Raw genomic sequence first — 18,994 nt, forward strand, 5'->3', positions numbered from 1 at the left:
AGAAGCACTCCAATTGGGAATGCATGTCCAATCTAGGGCTGGTCAGATTGAGTTTACTATGTTTACATTTTTATTTATTTATTCTTTATTTTATGAGATTTTCTAGAAATTCTTGAGATTATAGCCGTTGTGGAATGACCTTCTGCTTCTCTTTTACTTTATTTTATTTATTATTGATTTCTTCTCTCTTGTAATAATTTTTTTTCCTTTTTTTTAATGTTGATTTACAACTTTAAGAACGGAGCGTATTTTGCTTACCATTAGGAAATAAGAATAAAAACGGCTTCTCTCCAAGAGTGAACTTGGACAAAAAACTTCCTAATTTTACTACAAACAATTTTTTGATTACCATTGTGGGTGCTCGTCCTTAATATAATTATCTCTCTTTTATTGTCTTAGTTCATTAGTTTACCACTTGATGATGAGGCCCATTGCATGTGAGAGGCATATGGAATTTACATAGACATGACAAGTGCAAAGATGGGTCTCTCCTTGGAACTCTACAAACACTGTCTCCCAACCGATGCTGATGTGTCCACATCTTCTTTCCTCTTCCAACCGAATTCAATGGTTCTTGTCCTAACAAAAAATATGATTTCATGTTTACCCAAAATCACACAAAAATAATGATTTCATTCACTTGCCTAACAATAATATCATATGTCTCACAATCATCAATCACGCCACTACACAAACAAAGATCAATATTAAAATATAGATCATTTTATTCCAATTCGGATTATGATTAAGTTGGTTGCATTCACTATAATTATGTAAAAATGTAAGAAAATATGACTAATATGATCTAATTGCAATTACAATATTGTTGCTAAAAATTCCAAAACCGCTTATATACCAGTAATTCAAATTGCGGATCAAATCATATTACGTGGTCATAATATTGTGGTTATAGTGATTGTCGCAACCGCATAACACCACAATTACAATGTGACATTGAATTGCAATGATGAGGCCGCAACACAACCACATTAAATCTTATCGAATTCATATTTATTTTAATCACAAAATAAGTTATACGGATACAGTTGTAATACGAATTATAATGACTACAATGACCATAATCACATTTACTACAATCACAATTTAAAGCAATGAGTATAAAATTAGATCAAGAGATGTTTGATATTTTTAGTTGCTAGTAGGTGTAACCACAATTAACCAAACCAAGTGTTTTAGTCAAGAGTCATGACTGGTCAAAATATAAACATTGCATCTTTTCTAGTACAACGAATCTGATCAGACTTTAAGTACACTGAGAAATCAAACCTCAGTGAAAAAAGTAGAAACGTGAATAGTAGATAATCCAAAACATGTTCAGCTTTTTCCTTTCTAGTAGCATGATTATTCTTCCTTCTCAAAGAGCTTGGAAACAAGAGATAAAGAAGCTGCAACTAACTCATTAAGAGTGCTATGAAGAAAAGCTCTTCATTCTCTAATAACATGAGATCTTTTCCAAGTCCAGATGCACCAAACTATAGAGAAAAAAGGGTTCTTGGGAACAACCCTAAAGGGTCATGCTCAGAACGTATACCAAAACCTAAAGGCAATGGTTGCATCGGCACGAGAAGGCACCACACTATGGGTGGGTTAACACCATTCAATAGTAGAAGAACAAGGCCTTCAAAATGGGATGAAGCTGAAAGATGGATTTGTAGTCCAAGTTCAGTTTCATCATATGGTAATAGTAATAGTAGAATTTCACACGGTCATGGAAAATTTCATCAGCATAGAATAAAATCTATAAGTGGCCCAATTATGCCTCATGGAGAAGCAACTCATTACTCAAATTATTGTAATAGTAGTGTTCCACTGCACCAAGGCTTGGTTGTGAGAAACTTAATGGTGGGTTCACCCTTTTCAACAGGAGTTTTGGTACCTGTTGTTTCTGTTCATCATTATGATCAGTCACATGATGATGTTGATGATGATGCTGTTTTTGGTTATGACATTGACAACAATGGACTACAATATTCTTCTAGTGCTGTTCTCAGCCAGAATTTTGGTGTAGGTTTAGCACAGTCATCAATATCCAATGCACACACGTGTTCAGAACTGCAGAGTGATTCATTATCTTCTAACCCTCAAGGTAATAGTAATATAATATGTTGCTATTTTCTTTTTTGTATTATAGAAGGTATCATTTTATCATATAGGTAAAGAATTAATCATTTTCGGGATACATGATTGTCTCTTCTAATAAGTATCGCTTAAGGAATCGAACTATTAACTTTTTGGTCTTATGAGTCTAACAGTCTTACATCACTAGACCAATGGTATTATTGTTAATTAGCATGCATATTAAACTTATATTGATATGTATAAGATCTTGCATATGTAATCTATTCATTAGGATAAACTATGTATGAAATTTTTGTAAGTGGAAACTATGTGAGTGACTAATTTTCAAGGGATGGTTAATGCTCTAATTATTATATTCAGATCAACTTTGACCAAGAAGGGAAATTTGTTGGTAAAATGAAGAATTTTGCTAAGTATAAAAATTGTGATATGAGTAACTTATTCACACTACTTTTTGCAATACTTTATAGTTTATGCCTAATGTATGGTTTGGTAATATATTCTTGAAATATTACTGCTCCTAATGTATATACCTTGTTTAATGAAATATAATAACATATTTCAATCATCCTAATAATAATTTTGTTTTAAGTTGCGATCTTGTTAGATTCACTAAAAGGTCAAAGATTCGATTCCTGAAAGTCACACTTGTTGGGAGGGACAGTCACGTACCGCGAAAAAGATTAGTTCCTTACCCGAAAGCTGAGAAATACCTTTGATAGTACTAAAAAATTCTCTTTTTTAATATTGGATTGTTCACTTGTTCCCGATTATACTTTGATATTAGACAATTTACATGTTTGAAATGATTTTGTTAACATAATTTACAGATGAGAAACATGAAGGAACCAAGAATAAGGATAGAGATACATCATTTTTATCAAGATGTGATAAAGGTACCCAAATGAGTTCTTCAGAGACTGAGAATGATGCACATTCATCTCCAATCATAGATGTTGAGGTTGATAGTGAAACTACTCTTATCAAATGGGCCAAGAGACATGCTACCAAATTGACCAAAAAAGACTCATTGCATAGCAAACATATAAGAGAAGAGAGTATAGAATCCAAAGCTTCTAGTTGGGATGTTGTAGAATCAACCTTGGACAGTTCCAAGTATGTTGTTCAGTAAATACTATGTTTATCAAACTTTGTTAGTGTCCTTTTGGTTGTGGTCAGTATTTATCACCTGATGTGGCTGCAATATTGTGGTTGTGATGACCGCCACAACCACGTTACATTGCAATTGTAATGTGACTCCAAATCACAATGATGCAGCCGCGTCGAGCCACAACGCAACCATATTAGACCGCATCATGCCATATGGAAGAAAATGGTGACATGTGAACTACAAAAATTTTAATATCAAATCAACTTACACCTCATATCTCAGTCCTATAGGAAAGGATTCCAACCCAATTTCGTAATATCAAATGAGTTTCTTTTTTTGGATACTAAATATAGAATCATAAAGTTCTTTCAGTTCCATAGATCATTATTGAAAGATACATGAGTAGAATCTCTTAACTATATATTATTCATGACAACAACAATCATATAATGTCATTGTTTTATACTTTTATTTATGCATTTATTTGTATGTGAACTTATGTTGTTTTGACACAGGTTACAAAGAGAGGAAGCCAAAATCAATGCATGGGAGAATTTGCAGAAAGCAAAGGCTGAAGCTGCAATAAGGAAACTTGAGGTTTTTTATTCATCTCAATTTGTATATTGTTCTTTCTCATATTATACATCTATGGAGTCTAATGCATTAATGAAAAGAAGCAAGATTTTAAATTCATTAAAGAAGGTTTCACACTAAGTTACATGTTAAGAGATATTGGTTTTTTTTATGACTAGACTTAAGGTTGTTTGACTCGAGACCTAGAGTTCATGTTTTCAAATGCCGGAAATAATCTCTTTCCTTGCAAAGTAAATTTATGTATATTTACCTTTTTAGAGGGTGAGCTCGGTGTAACGGCTAGATTGTTGCTTAATAACGATGAGGTCATGAGTTCAACTCGGCTATGTATATCTACCTTTGTGAGACTCTACTAAGTATGAGCCTTATGCATTGGGCCTCCCTTTTCCTTTATGACGAACTCGATATATGGTAGGCAGTATTGTTAGAATAGATATATTTACTGTTTTAGATCAACTAGTTCAGGTCAGTTAGTTAGGTTTATCTTTCACTATATAAACTCTTGAATTCTCTCCCTTTCACAATTCATTAAGAAATAATGAGAATAATGTAAAGTTTTCTTTATCTCATCCTTCTCCTTCTTTAAGCTTTTCATTTCTCATTCTTCTTTGTTGGGTTTATTCAAGTGTGAAGTCACTAATTGAATATGCAGGGAGGAGTGAAAGAGTTTATAAGAAGGAAAGACCCATGGAACTATTGCTTTAATGTTTTGGTTCAAGACGTGGTGTCTCACTTGTGACTCTTCACTCTTCCCATACCCATGTAACAATGGAACTCCCCGGTAGTTGGAGGCTCCCCGATCACAGTCTGGTCCAACATTCTTGATACATCAAGAAGATCATTCTTTCATTGCTCATACCAAACATTAACAAGTATATTAATTTCTATACACCATACATAAGGTAAATGAGTGAACCATGTAGTTACGGTTTCGCACCGATTTTCGAGTAAATTCACTAAATATTTGACACAGATGAAACTGGAAAAGAAGAAATCTTCATCAATTGATAAGATTATGAACAAGGTGAAAAGGGCAGAGATGAAAGCTGAAAACATGAGAAGCTCACTACCTGCACCTCAGGGCAATCAAGTTTCCAAGATTTGCAAAGTGTTTTCCTTACCCAAACATGTCCACATGTGGTCTCCAAGCATCTGCTTTGGTAGCCATGCAGAGTGATCCATCGGGACAAGGATTTGTCGTTCTAAATCATGTCTCGAACAAATAAAAACATGTCATGTCAATTAAAAAATTAAATATTCATTATTTATTTTCTATTTTTGCTTCAACATCACTGGTTCGGGACATGGTTTAAAATACAGTTTGGGACAGCATATCTTTGTCTGATTCCTTAATGGAAGGCATTTGATTTATGAGTTGATATATTTGTGTGTTTTAGAGTAAAGGTGTGTAATTGTAACTTGTTGTTCCAAATATTGTACAAACACAACTCTTTGGCATGTGTTTGAAAGCATTCAGCCATTATATTTTCTTGATGTGTTACTTGTATATAAATGCACTTGTTTACCGTTACCAACTTTCTATTTTTTTCTCATGGATGTTTAATTATTTTTTTCTTCTATAAGGAGACTCAATAAATGAAATAATTGATAAAGTATAATATGGAAATAAATTTTAGAAACATATGGTTTTCCTTCATATAAGCAAACAAGAGGAAATATATGAAATATAAGTTTAGTGAGCAGTGAATAAATACTACTGTAGAGCTAAAAATTGGAAATAATATCATATCAAAAGTTATTATTTTTAAGTATATTAGTAAATCATATAATATAAGAATTTTAAATAGTATGGATAAAATACAAAGTGTTTTAGTAGTTATATGTGATAGGAAGGTATGGCTTAAGAGCCCCGAACAATGATGGATTTAAGGAACTCAACTCTTCCTTTGTATGTCTAATTTCTATTTAAATGAATATAGACAAATTTCTTTAATAGGGTGTATCTACAAAATTGTGTCCAAAGTGTTAGCTAATCAATTGAGGAAAGTTATCAATAAAGTTATGTAGGATAATCAATCAATTAAGAGACAAAATTTGGATGAGGTTATGATCTTAACGAATTAATTGATGATGTCAGGAAAATGAAAAAAAGAATAAGTGTTACTAAATATCGATTTTAAAAAGGCATATGATTTGATCGATTAGTCTTTCCTAGATCATATGATGGGAAAATTGGGAATGGAGAAAGTGGATTATGGAATGTGTTTTATAACACCTCAGCCTTGACATTCGACTCATCGGTTCATGAATTTATTGAGCATGTCACTTATTAAGTTTAAATAACTCATGTCGTATTTTATTCCCCTTAAATCACTTATGATTCGAACCCATGACCTCAGTGACTTATAGTCATTTGTTACATTATCACTAAGCTTCATCAATGAATAGAAGGTTGGAAGTATTTGATTCTAACAATGAAGAAGAGATTGTCAACCTCTAAAAGGATCTACCTACCTTTTGGGGGCAAAGTTATCCTTGTCCACATCAATGTTGTGTTTAATGCTTTGCTAGTATACATGATCTCCTTTTACAAGGGTGTAAGGAGTGTGATTAGTAAAGTTAAGGCAATCCAACTATTTTTCTTGTAGGGACAAGTTGAAAGTGAAAGTAACTTTGAATCCTTTAACTTAGTACTTTTAGGTAAATGGAAATGAAGATTATCGGTTTAGAGAGAATCTTTTTGGATTCATGTACTTGAGTCCATATATAGTTTCTTGGTAGTTGTGTGGGCGAGGACATAAAACCTAGAAGAGGGTGTAAGGAATCTATTTGGTGGTGAGATCTTTTAGAAATTGAGCATAGGAGAAAGGCTAAACACTAATTGTCCTCAATTGGATTTAAAAGAATATTGGGAAATGGGGACCAAACTTATGTTTTAGGGCTTGTTGAGGAGTTGAATTTTGGAGGGAGAGAAAGAGAAAATTTGAGAGCCATAAAATACACTTGTGAGGTGACTCTCAAGCCTTCTATGTTCATTCATTCCTTTCCAAAATCTAATTCTTAAACAAGCTCTTAGGGGACAAATGAATAAGTGATAGACCATTGAAATAACTATTTGAGAGATTGTTCAATGTGAACAATGATAAATGGTTTTACTTATTTTGTTTGGCACAACATGTATAAATGGTTGAGTTTTCAATTGACTCTACCATCTTCTAGAAAGATCCACTTTGAAAAACACTTACTTTTGGTCAAAGGAAATAAATTGAAAAATTCATTCTCATTAATATGGATGGTAGGAGCATGATTCCTATGAACTATGGGAAATTCAATTGTTTTTAACAACAATATATTTAGGATTGAGTAGGTGGTGTGCTCTTGAGCCTTGTTCTTTGTTTTTTGTTTTGTTTTTTGTTGTTGTTTTATTTGGCACATTTGTTTGTGTTTTTCAGTGTTGTTTTTTAAACTTACTCTTCGTCCTAATCATCAATTTTATGGATATCTAATGGTTTAGATCTACTCACTCATTCAAATCATTAAATTTTCTTAGAATTGATAACTAAGATGTGGAGTGAGTTTAAAAAACTTATCTTGGAGTAACTGGATCACCTCCCACGTTTTTACTTATAAAATAAATAAATAAAAAGATAAATATGGGAAATTGAAAGAAAAACAATAAGCTAGAAGACTAGAAGTTTGAATGATTATGAATTCACACTAAATTATTTATCACTTACAAATCAAACCATAAACATAAATGCTTATCTAGTTCTATTACATCACTAAGCAAAGTCAATGCACCAAACCTACTTTGTACATTATTATAAGACCCATATAAGACATAAAAACATGTCACTCTATTTTGAGGTGTTTTTCAATTGATCCCAAAAGAGTGGAATTAAGATAATCTTGTGGGCCATGAGCAGGTAACCCTGGAAATATTAAACCAATAATTCTAAAAGCAAAGAGAAACCATCCTTCTTTGAAATGAGGTCCATTTTGATACCCTATAGTGAAGCTCCTTATTAGTTCCAAAATTGCATTAAAAGCCATTGGTATCACACACCAAAGTGAAAAGTAATTCTTATTCCATTCCTCTTCAAGAATCTGCATTAAAATAACCAATATAAGGTTGGCTAATTGTTGTTCTAAAACAAGAATTATATAAGTGTATTATGTATATTTATAAATATTACTATTAACATGGAAAATAATACAAATCTACATGCACCTTCATCATCTCATATTGTAAAGTATACATATTAGAAATTATTTAATGATTTATAAAAAAATTTGATTTCCCACATGTATCCCCGCTTTGGAGGCAATCTTGTCCGAACCGGAAACATCCAGAAGTATGTGGGGCTAACTCTCCCAACAAGTATTTTTTCTATCCACAAGACTCGAATTATTTATAAATTTGATTTAACTTGACTAAGATGATATTATTTATTCCATGTCAAAAACTTATATTGAAGAGAAATCAGGAAGTGAGATGATTGAAAATAACTTATAGTTAGTACATAAAATAAAAATATGTATTCAATTTCTAAAATATCAAAAAAAATATAGAAAAAAAGTTAACACATAAAAAAGAAATATGAAATTGAGGAGGGAGTACAAAGTAATTAGTGTTTGTGTTATTTTCTTAAATTTTAAACAACTATCATATAATTGAGCCAATTTCTATGCTAATTGATATTAGTATCCACATCTACATTATCTTTTGTTATTGAAAAGTTACCTATAAAAAATGCACATTACATAAAATATAGAAAATATAATGTCTAAAATATTATACACCATACTTGTTTTATTTAACACATACTTAGATACTACTATTTCTTATTTATTTATTTTATGCACTTTAAGTTTTTTAATTACTACAATTCTTTTGTATTTCTTATTATTATGGTTATTATCAATTATCAATTATCAATGATAATCTTGAAGAAATGACTTACCTCAAGTTCATATCTCCTGTTAAAGAAAAGACATATCCCAAAGTGCTTGAACATCATTTCCTTATTATCATAGGGCAACCTTGGAACTATGTCATTGCAATACACAAACCTACGATACATAATAGAATGCTCCTTAAATTTGTTATTCATGTAATTTGCATAATCTTCATCACCAATTCTTGGTTGCCCAAAAGTGAAAATTCCTTCCAATCTATTCAATAACAATTTCTCTTCATGCAAACTCAAGATTGTTCCAAAAAGAATTGCTAATGCTCCACCCAAACTATGGCCAGTGACTATAAATTTTGCATTATTATTTTCACTTAAACTTTTTCTAAGAATGTCCCTAACAACATAGTATGCAAAAGGAGAAAGAGACTTATCTTGTTTAATTTCTTTAGGCCAGCCCAAATTTTTTTGAAGCCCTAATGCTTTCATAAAACCACCATGGATTCTTCCAACTTGAGGAATTTCATACCATGATAGGTCAATATCACTGCACCAATCATCAGCATCAAATGGTTCTGTTCCTCTGAAGGCTACAACATAAGTATCATGCTCTTCATTTTTATCCAAAAAAATCATCACTTGGGTTTCTGATTTTCCTTGATATTCTGCCAAAAAGTGTGTCAAATATTTCAAATTAATTATTTTGTTTAATAATCTTTTACTCTCTCCCTTCATTTTGAAGTCTTTTTTGGAAGAATATCAAGAGATTTTTTTACAATTCTACCTTTATCTTGGTCTAGAGATAATGAGAAGAAAGTCAATGAATATAGCTATTCTAGAGATGATAAACTAGCTTATTGAAATAAAACTTCTTTAATTAAGATTGACTAATTTTATTATCTTTGAAAGGACAAAAATTAACAGAAACTTAATAAGTTATCTCAAATAATTTATCACATATATGCTTAGAAGTTTATTAAATAAGTCTCTTATCAAACACAATCAAATAGCTTATTTTTTTGTCCAATACCATAGGTAACTAGCTTATAAAATAACTTATAATATTACCAAACTCACTTAATACAAATGAAAATATTAATTACAGTTTTTTTATTCTGCCTGTCACAACTTAGAAGACACTTAAAATTAGCAAGGGAATATAGACACTTAATTTTTTTGTACTACCAAGAATATTATCTCACCTTTTTGGGTAAGGAATTCATTTCTTTTGGCTCGTGGTTTCCCCTCCCAACAAGTGTTACTCTCAAGAATTAAATTCATTTCAGTCATCTTTTAAATTTAGCAGAGTCTTACCTCACTAAACGAATATGTTGTTGATACATGAATCAACTAATTTGTTAGGTTATTGAGGTACTACTTGAATTATGAGGTATAATTTTTATGAAAATGACTGTTTGTGGTCCAAATGCATATAATTAATTAACAATGTTGACCGAATATATTAATTATCAATATGTGTTACTTCAATGAAGTTTTCACAATTGCTTATAGATTCTGACTCAACAGATCAATTATATACACCAATAATTACATTATTGTTCAAGACACCAAATTTAATTATTTTTTTATTGTTGTAGGGACGTTTTGATAAAAAATTTAAATTGCATGTTAGAGTGAAAAGTTGCTAAAATAATGAGATATAATATGAAATAGAAGAACGCATATAAGTCAACTTGAAATTGTTGCATGATTTTTTATTCACTAACAATATAATATATATAAGTTGCTCATTAATTAACTATTTACTTGCTTTTAACACATCATTTATCATCTACATGTTAATCAGTATTAATTATTAAACAAGAGTGATACAATTCATCGTTAATAAATGATATACTGATTATATAAAAATATTTTAAACACTAACAATGCATAGATATTAAAGTCTAGGTTTTAGATTTAATAAGTATTTTTTATATTATTAGCGCATCTTTCATCATTCATATGTTAATCAATATTGAGTCTTAAACAAAAAAATAATATAAATCATAGATAATATATTAACCATATATAAAACATTATAATCAATAATGTATATTAGTGCTTACCATTCCTGCATGTAAAAAACCCAACAAATTCCATCTATACAAGAACACAAATCACAAAACCGGATTAGTTAAACCTGAATTAAATATCCAATGAAATTTGATTAAACTGAAATAATTAAAAGGGTCAAAAACAAAAAAATTGAATTTTTATACCTTCCACTTATCTTGGACTGTAGTTTTAATGAAAGCTTCATTCTCATAAGAGGCTTTTGAAGCCATCATAGATAATGCAACATAGTACCTTATATCATCACGCTTCACAGCATCTAGGTTTACTCTTGCATCTAAATGTCCAACACAAGACAAATATTTTTCTGATTTTGGGTCTGGTAAAATTACTTCACCTGTTTAGAGTAATTAAAATTAGTTTCAAATCTTATTCTCAATTATGTTTCAATAGGAACTTAATTTGCATAGTTAATTAGTTATGGGTAGGGTTAGCTTTTTTATTACTCGCTCTCTTCTAAAACTTTTTTTTTGGGATAGTTTCACACTAATTAAGAAATATGAAAAATATTGTTAAATTTATTAATAATTATATGTACTTGATCAAAATTGTTATTTGTTAATGAGTTTAAATCATTTCCTCTTTTCTTTTAAATTATTTGAGTAAATAATAATATTTTGATAACAAATTCATTTATTGTACATAGAACTTTGAAGTGATCCTATTGATATATGAGCAAATCGAAACCCCTAAAATGATCTTATAAAAAAACAAGGGAAGTATAAAACTAAAGTTGTTTTAGATTTTTTGGTTAAGTATCATTGTTTTAAAAATTCAAGACATCATCAGCTTTCTTATTTAATAATTATATGACTGATTAATATTCAAATTTATCTTAACCTATCACAACTTCTGTTGGGTTTTGCAAGTAATATAATTGTTATACAACAACTAAAATTTTACATTAACTTCTGATTTTTTTTTAGTTTGAGTATATTAAAGGACTATAGTTTTAGGACATAGGGAATATGAAATTAACATTTTGTTAAAATATTTCATGACTACTATTTAGTGTTTAAAGAATAATCATCAATGACCAAGTCATCATGAAATAATATTGAAGTATGTTCAATTATCAATTATTAAAGATACAATGATTGGAATATAACTAAAAGTTAAATATATATAACTCTTATAAAACAAAAAAAGTAAGTGAATTTGGATTCATCGACTTATACAAATGCAAACTTTAGTGAATATAAATTATTCAATGAAGAGTGAGCAAACTAAGTTGAGATTGTTAAAGAGCATAGATAATTATGTACATGTGTCTAAGAGTTTGTTTGCGAGTTGAATTTTGGAAGGGAATAAATAAAAATTAGATGTTTGGAAGTCGTCTCAAAAGTATATTTCATAACTCTCAAGTCTTCTATTTCTCTTCTTTCCTTTCCAAAATTCAACTCCTAAAATATCTCTAAGTTAATATACACTCACAAGTTTAAACAAAAACATGAGAAATGGGGATCAGCTGTCCCACTTTTCTGTGTCTCATTGTGTCCCAATCCAATGGAAATTTGACACATACTAGAAAAGAAAATTAAAAAAATATAACATAACATTTTCATATGATTTGGCGAGATATGATTGGTTTGGGACATGAGGACGGGAAGATTTTAGGACAGAAGATCCTGATTCAAACATGAGTAAGTACCAGTAAAACATATGTCGGTTGTCTTAGATCTTATCCTAAATCATATTTCGTAGTAATGATAATATATCATATCAATTAAAAATTATAAACATTTAATTATTATTAGGCAGAACATGACTTGACACAGTAGATATTTTTTAATAATAAGAATATTGATGCACAAGGTAGAAGAACTAATAAGTAATAACCTGTGATGGTGTTAAATATGAGCATCACAATACCATTGTTGAGATTAACCAGGTTTATGAACATCTCAACAAAAGAACCAAACAATGCTAATGGCTTATTCACAAGCTGCAAAAGTTTCTGACCCACAATAGAGATAAATATAAGCCATCTCTGCCTAAAATTTCCTTTCAAATACCCATCTTCACTACTTGTATCAACAAAGTTTCTTTTACCTAAGTTTGGGGAAATTAAAAGAAGTAAGAGATCAATGAAATTTGCATCTTCTTGGTTCAATAACAAGTAACTATTGGCAAAGCTCTTGTTGCAAGAAGATGCCATGGATAATGAAAGTGTTAAGGAGAAAATATTATATGAAAACTAAAGGGAAAGTGTGGTTTTTTGAGCTATGTTTAATTTACAAATGCAAACCCTACTTAGTTTTATAAAGTGATATTGGCAAGTGGGAAACAAGTGAATAACACGTGAATAATAAAGAAACAATATAGAAACTTTGATAAAATTGTTTTGTCTTAGTAATAACGAATGTTGGTTCAAGTGGTACATATTTGATTCCTCTTAAACAATGTTTCGAGTTCGAGTCTTGTAAATGGAAAAAATACTTGATGGGAGAGTTAGCGTTCAGATAAGATTGTCTTCAGTGCGAGGAATACCAGTGGGAAATTAAAAAAAAATTGTTTTATCTTATATACTTTATTAATTGTTGACTTAGAGATCACAACCATGCCATTGGGTGCATAAGAAATGATTAAACTAACATTCAGTAACATTTAAACAATCGTCACTACAATAAAAGATCCTACAATCGTCTACAATCTTTTTATTTTTTTATTATAGATAAAATTTAAGATTTAGCCCATGAAATTGGATAAAATATTATATGGTCAATGATCATATTTCTCAATTATATTTATATTATTGATTTGAAATAACATGTTGAAATTTAAGTCTATGAAGCATGATTAATGGTAGGAATGTTGTTGAGATTTGTCCTAGAATGTAATAACTTCTATGAAATGAACGAGTTATTAATTTTTTATATTTTTTTTAGAATTTTTAAATGTAATTGTCATATTAATGATAAACTATATTTTTGGTTACACAAACTAAATATTGCTTTCTCAAGCAATGTTGAAATAATGGAATTTGAGAGAACTACCACATAGGCATTGTCATTGATCTTTCGAGTTATTTTGAACGGACCATACTTACATGGTTGCAGCTTGTTGTAATTATCAATTGGAAACCTCCTATATAAAGTGGTCAAACCATGAAAATTGGGTACCTCAGTCATTGACTTAGGTGTATGTCAATCACTCATAACACTTACTTTATCTTCATTTTCATAACTCGAAGCATCTAGACCAACAATTTATACTTTGGGACCATTATTGATGGTAGATTGCGGTAACAAAGACGAAAATTTGATAAAAGAGTCTAAGGGTTTCTGAAATATGGCAGGAAAAGCTCCTGCTTCATTAGGTGAATTGAAAATCAACAAATCAGGGGATCAGAATTAGGAATTAAACCATCCCAATTACATTCTGGACATTCACTCTCTGGATCAATCTAAGAGATTCTCTGAAGAAGAACTTTGCTCTCAACTGAATCTGTTTCATATCCTTCTTCCTGAACATAGGTAACATATGATGTTGCCTTACCATGCAGCTTCAAAAGACTATTAGTCTCATATACACAATGTGTTGGATCATATCCAGGGCTACCACAATTATACTTTAAGGGTTATGGTAGTTTGATTGCAGCATTGCATACAGAAATCCCTTGATAGATATTTTCCTGTATTTCACTAAAGTTATTATGCACAAGAGTTGAATCTTCAAGAGCCTTTTCATTTGAACATATTTTCTTTACATCTTCATATGAATCTTTAGGCTTTGATGTGCCTAAAGAGATAATAGATGGAAGCGGTGAGGTTAACATGCTTGATAGGAGATAAATTGTTGATAAATTTGAATATAGGTGAATGTCGATAGTCGTGATTATACTGCCGACTTTCGTGAACAACCATCTCTTTCACAATAACAGTGTGATTATTGTTTCCACCGCGGAGAACCCTATGCGTTTTTCCTCCACTGTCTCTTTGTTGGTTCCCGTTGTTCGTGTTGTTCATCACATGATTTGTGAAAGTCACCAACTGTTCAGTAAGAGAAGTTAGGGTCATGGTAAAAGTCGCGGTAAAACCCTGAAGATTGCTCTGATCACTGATTTATCTCCCATGATTGTTCAAGCTACGAAAAGAATAGGAGAAACATGCTCTGATGCCACTTGATGCAGTCGGAAGCACAAAGGAATGACAAGTGCCAAACCTAGAATGATAAACACAAGTTTGTAAGTACAAACCGGATAGATAAACTCTATAATCCACCAGAAAGACAAAACTCTCAAATTTTATTAATGAAAAGATAATGAAAATATAATGAAAAAATTCTAAAAAGATAATGATAAGATATTTGCAAAAAATATTAAAATCTTGTTCCTTCTTACATTAGTAGGAGCATTGAACGACTACCAAAAATGATTAGAGAGAAGAAATAAAATTGGAAAGAAGGGCACATATGCTTTAGAGGGAAAAATCTCTCCATTACTAAGGTTAAACAAGGTGTTCACTGCTCAAGGTCACGTACCTGGTTGGCAAGACGAAAAAGGGAAACGAATTTAGGCACTTATTAGAAAAAAGGAAATTTCATATGAGAATAAAGTATATGAGCAAATAACTTATCTCTTAAATAACAAAAATGAAGAGTTTGTCATCTCTTCATAAACCAAAAGTTTGTCTTATCCTCCACTAGCCAGCCTAATCTCACATCCTTCATTATCGTCATAGTACCGCCTAGCGTCATAACGGAGAGTCGTTGCTGCCCTTGAACAAAACATCGAGCTACCATCTAGTCGCCTCCATCTAAATCATCGTCGACTCCAACCATCATCATCGTCTGCAGAACACAACAACAAACTCGTTCAAAACTGGTCAGAGGGTGTGAGTAGATTTGGAGCACTTTGTTGTTTTCTGAGCTACAGACAATGATGACGGTTGGAGTTGATGGCGATTTAGACCGAGGAGACTGGAGGGTGGTTCGACATTCCATTTGTGGACATCAACGACTCCCTATGATAGCATTAGGAGGTATTGTCCTTTGTGATATTGAGTAGACAATGGGTTGACTTAACGAGGTATTGCATTAGGCTAGCTAGTGGAGGGTTTGACAAACTCTTGGCTTCTATTGAGAATATAACAAAATCTTCATTTTTGTTTGCTTGAAACATATTATCCCGGATAAAACAAATGCTAAAAATGAGAAAATAGAAAATACTAAAATGGGTAAAGAGAAATGTATTAATATTTAAGTGGTTTAAGAAATAATTTACCTTCTCATATCGGGACATTTTATTTTCAATACTAAAATTAGAAAATAAAAATTATTAAAATGAATAAATGAGAAAACACATTAGTCAATATTTAAATGATTTAAAAAGATAAGTTATCTCCTCACACTAAAAAATATCTTATTCTCATTTCTTAGTACCATCAATGATTAAAAGCAAGATTTTTTATTTTTATGAAACTAAAATGTTATAAATATATTATTTATATAATAATTTTCTTATATTTATTTATTACTAAAAATATATAATTAAATTTGATATATGTTGTAATATAAAAAATTTATATTATCATCCATATTTAATCTTATTGACTCTTCGAGAAAGATAATATAAATTAATGATAAAAATATACTAATTGTATATAAATTTTTATACTAACGTAGATATTACACTCAACCTATTATGTACATGTGTATGCATACTGACATGACATGTGTAAACAGTCCCCTCTGAGATGCTATGTTGCAATGCTTAGCTATGAGCCACATTTTAAGATATTTATGTAAATAATCAAATAAAAATATTATCAACAAAACTTTACCATCTTCAAAAGAAAATTAAGCAAGATATACCAAAATAAATATGGCTGCAACAAATAATGAACAAGAACAAGAAAACCAACTCATTGGACACAAAGATCTTGCTCATAAGAGTCTCCTTCAGAGTGATGCACTCTATCAGGTTCATTCAACAATCTTTGTATTTTATCACTCAACTTAAACAATCTCTTCTCTCTCTCTTTTTAGTGATTTTGTCACTAAGATATGGTTTTGCATGTATTATTTATTTGTGCAGTATATACTTGAAACAAGTGTGTTTCCAAGAGAGCATGAAAGCTTGAAAGAGCTCCGAGAGATGACAGAAAAGCACCCGAGGTAAGTATTGAAACTACTAGGAAGCACCGTAAAACTTATGACGTTACGTTTATGAGTTTATCTACTTATATACAATCCGAGACATCATCTTTGATGATTGGATTACCCAATATTTGTTCCTTGAGTGTGAGTTATTCTCTTTCGAATATCGATACATTAGAGTTCACCTTTCTATCTATTTATACTATCATTGTCTTATCTTGTCATCAACAGAAATCTTATGGCTACACCACCTGATGAAGGACAACTTGTGAGTATGTTGCTTAAACTCATAAATGCGAAGAACACAATTGAAATTGGTGTCTACACTGGTTACTCTCTACTTTCCACTGCTCTAGCTCTTCCCCATGATGGAAAGGTTCTTACTTTAGTATTACAATTTTAAATTATGAGTAAATACTTATTTCACTCCCTTATATTTTTTGTTCTTATCAATTTGGTTCTTCAAAAATTGGAAAACCTAAAATAGTCCCCAAAATTTCAAATGTGGGTCAAGCTAATCCTTATTAGGAACAAATTAGTCACTATCAGGTGTTGTAAAACGTACTAAAAAGACATAATTTGACCCACATTTAAAATTATGCATGACTGTTTTAGGTTTTTCAATTTTTGAGAGATCAAATTGATAAAGTCGGAAAACATAAGGGACTGAAATGAGTATTTACTCTTAAATTAATAATATTTCCTTATAGATCAAGAGGGAGAAAATGTATATACCGACAAGTATAAGTTTTATATATTCTCACTACGTTATTCATCATTCATGTTTTATCATTGTTAACTCTTAAAAAAAGTAATACAAATGAATAATAAATAATGTCTTAATTAGGTGTTGGCTATGGATGTGAACCGTGAATATTATGAACTTGGATTACCCATAATTCAAAAAGCTGGAGTGGAACATAAGATTGATTTCAGAGAAGGACCTGCACTTCCTCTTCTTGATCAAATGCTTAAAGATGTGAGTACACACATATTTATATCAAAATTAATCATATACTACTTACTTGACTTATAAATTATATGATTTAATATGTATATATTGAGTAAGTATTTTTTATACTGTCAGCAAATTATTCACTACTGATTTATTAATCATATCATTGATTCTTATATAGAAGTAATACAAATCAATGGTGGATGAGTACTGACAATGTAAAAACATGGGAAAAATTAATGAATGGAATAACATGGTAAAAAAAACAAAGTTAAATTTATAACGATTAGTTTGCTAGTTGGTTTTTAAAATGGCAAAAAAAAGAAAAATGAAAGATTTCATAATTATATAAGAGTCTTTCGTTTCCCGACATTTTCTTTCTAAAAATCGACTCGCAATCAGAATGTAATTGAATGTTTAAGATAGATTTAAAGTAAGTTAATTGAATTACAGGAAAAGAAGAAGGGGTCATTTGATTTTGTGTTCGTGGATGCTGACAAAAACAATTACTTAAACTACCACAAGAGGGTGATAGAGCTTGTGAAAATTGGAGGAGTGATCGGATACGACAACACTCTATGGTGTGGATCTGTTGTGGCCCCACCTAATGCACCTCTAAAGGGTTATATTAAGCAATTTCGTGGTGATATTATGGAACTCAATAACTATCTTGCTAATGATTCTAGAATTGAGATTTGTCAAATTCCTATTGGTGATGGTGTTACCCTGTGCCGCCGTATCATCTGATCAATCATTCACATTTCGATTTTTATATTAAAAAGTTGTTTTGAATGTTGAAATGTGAAGTCGCATGTTGGATATCACGATATGGGTAGAGGAGTTTATGAGTAAAAAAAAGTTGTGAAATTGTTTGTTTAAGGTTTTGGTTGTGTATGAACCATGTATAGCCTAGTGTGGGCAAGTGCCCATGTTTGGTTGAGAAATTTTCTTTAATGTGTGATAGTGATTTGTCATTTTCACTTTTGTATTTGTATTTATGTATTATCTTTGTCCTCCGTACTTAAATATTTATCCTTTTTTATTAACTTTGCCACCACAAACTAATTTTTTTAGGATTGTTATTGGTTTTAATTCAAGACGTGATATTACATGGTCATTTGTTACTTTTGCCGTGACCTAGTAATAATTGGACTTCCTAGTGGTTAGAGGCAATCCGATTATGGA

The 18,994-nt window shown here is 30.7% G+C and overlaps 3 protein-coding genes across 3 annotated transcripts; 2 read left to right on the forward strand and 1 right to left on the reverse strand.

Moving 5' to 3' along the window:
• Positions 1,264 to 5,337, forward strand: LOC109330672. Its single transcript, XM_019564934.1, has 5 exons — positions 1,264 to 2,107; positions 2,931 to 3,216; positions 3,727 to 3,808; positions 4,779 to 4,984; positions 5,156 to 5,337. Exons 1-4 carry the CDS (start codon positions 1,432 to 1,434, stop codon positions 4,980 to 4,982), a joined length of 1,248 nt encoding a protein of 415 aa, XP_019420479.1. The 5' UTR covers positions 1,264 to 1,431; the 3' UTR covers positions 4,983 to 4,984; positions 5,156 to 5,337.
• LOC109331115 lies at positions 7,619 to 12,958 on the reverse strand. Its single transcript, XM_019565415.1, has 5 exons — positions 12,595 to 12,958; positions 10,902 to 11,092; positions 10,749 to 10,782; positions 8,731 to 9,344; positions 7,619 to 7,873 (listed from the first exon to the last, which is right to left on the reverse strand). Exons 1-5 carry the CDS (start codon positions 12,911 to 12,913, stop codon positions 7,619 to 7,621), a joined length of 1,413 nt encoding a protein of 470 aa, XP_019420960.1. The 5' UTR covers positions 12,914 to 12,958.
• LOC109330600 (caffeoyl-CoA O-methyltransferase-like) lies at positions 16,533 to 18,783 on the forward strand. The gene is made up of 5 exons (XM_019564843.1): positions 16,533 to 16,678; positions 16,793 to 16,872; positions 17,086 to 17,230; positions 17,702 to 17,833; positions 18,263 to 18,783. The coding sequence occupies exons 1-5, from the start codon at positions 16,580 to 16,582 to the stop codon at positions 18,554 to 18,556; spliced, it is 750 nt and encodes a 249-aa protein (XP_019420388.1). The 5' UTR covers positions 16,533 to 16,579; the 3' UTR covers positions 18,557 to 18,783.

The sequence above is a fragment of the Lupinus angustifolius genome, chromosome LG17 (assembly GCF_001865875.1).
Source record: "Lupinus angustifolius cultivar Tanjil chromosome LG17, LupAngTanjil_v1.0, whole genome shotgun sequence".
Taxonomy (NCBI): domain Eukaryota; kingdom Viridiplantae; phylum Streptophyta; class Magnoliopsida; order Fabales; family Fabaceae; genus Lupinus; species Lupinus angustifolius.

Excerpts from the sequence above, each read along its gene's own strand:
- LOC109330672 (XM_019564934.1), top strand. The coding sequence starts at position 1,432 with ATGAAGAAAAGCTCTTCATTCTCTAATAACATGAGATCTTTTCCAAGT. Across the intron at positions 2,108-2,930 it reads ATTATCTTCTAACCCTCAAG|ATGAGAAACATGAAGGAACC; the intron begins GTAATAGTAATA and ends CATAATTTACAG. Across the intron at positions 3,809-4,778 it reads CTGCAATAAGGAAACTTGAG|ATGAAACTGGAAAAGAAGAA; the intron begins GTTTTTTATTCA and ends TATTTGACACAG.
- LOC109331115 (XM_019565415.1), bottom strand. The coding sequence starts at position 12,913 with ATGGCATCTTCTTGCAACAAGAGCTTTGCCAATAGTTACTTGTTATTG. Across the intron at positions 11,093-12,594 it reads CATATTTAACACCATCACAG|GTGAAGTAATTTTACCAGAC; the intron begins GTTATTACTTAT and ends TACTCTAAACAG. Across the intron at positions 9,345-10,748 it reads GTTTTTTACATGCAGGAATG|AATATCAAGGAAAATCAGAA; the intron begins GTAAGCACTAAT and ends ACTTTTTGGCAG.
- LOC109330600 (XM_019564843.1), top strand. The coding sequence starts at position 16,580 with ATGGCTGCAACAAATAATGAACAAGAACAAGAAAACCAACTCATTGGA. Across the intron at positions 16,679-16,792 it reads AGAGTGATGCACTCTATCAG|TATATACTTGAAACAAGTGT; the intron begins GTTCATTCAACA and ends TTATTTGTGCAG. Across the intron at positions 17,834-18,262 it reads TTGATCAAATGCTTAAAGAT|GAAAAGAAGAAGGGGTCATT; the intron begins GTGAGTACACAC and ends ATTGAATTACAG.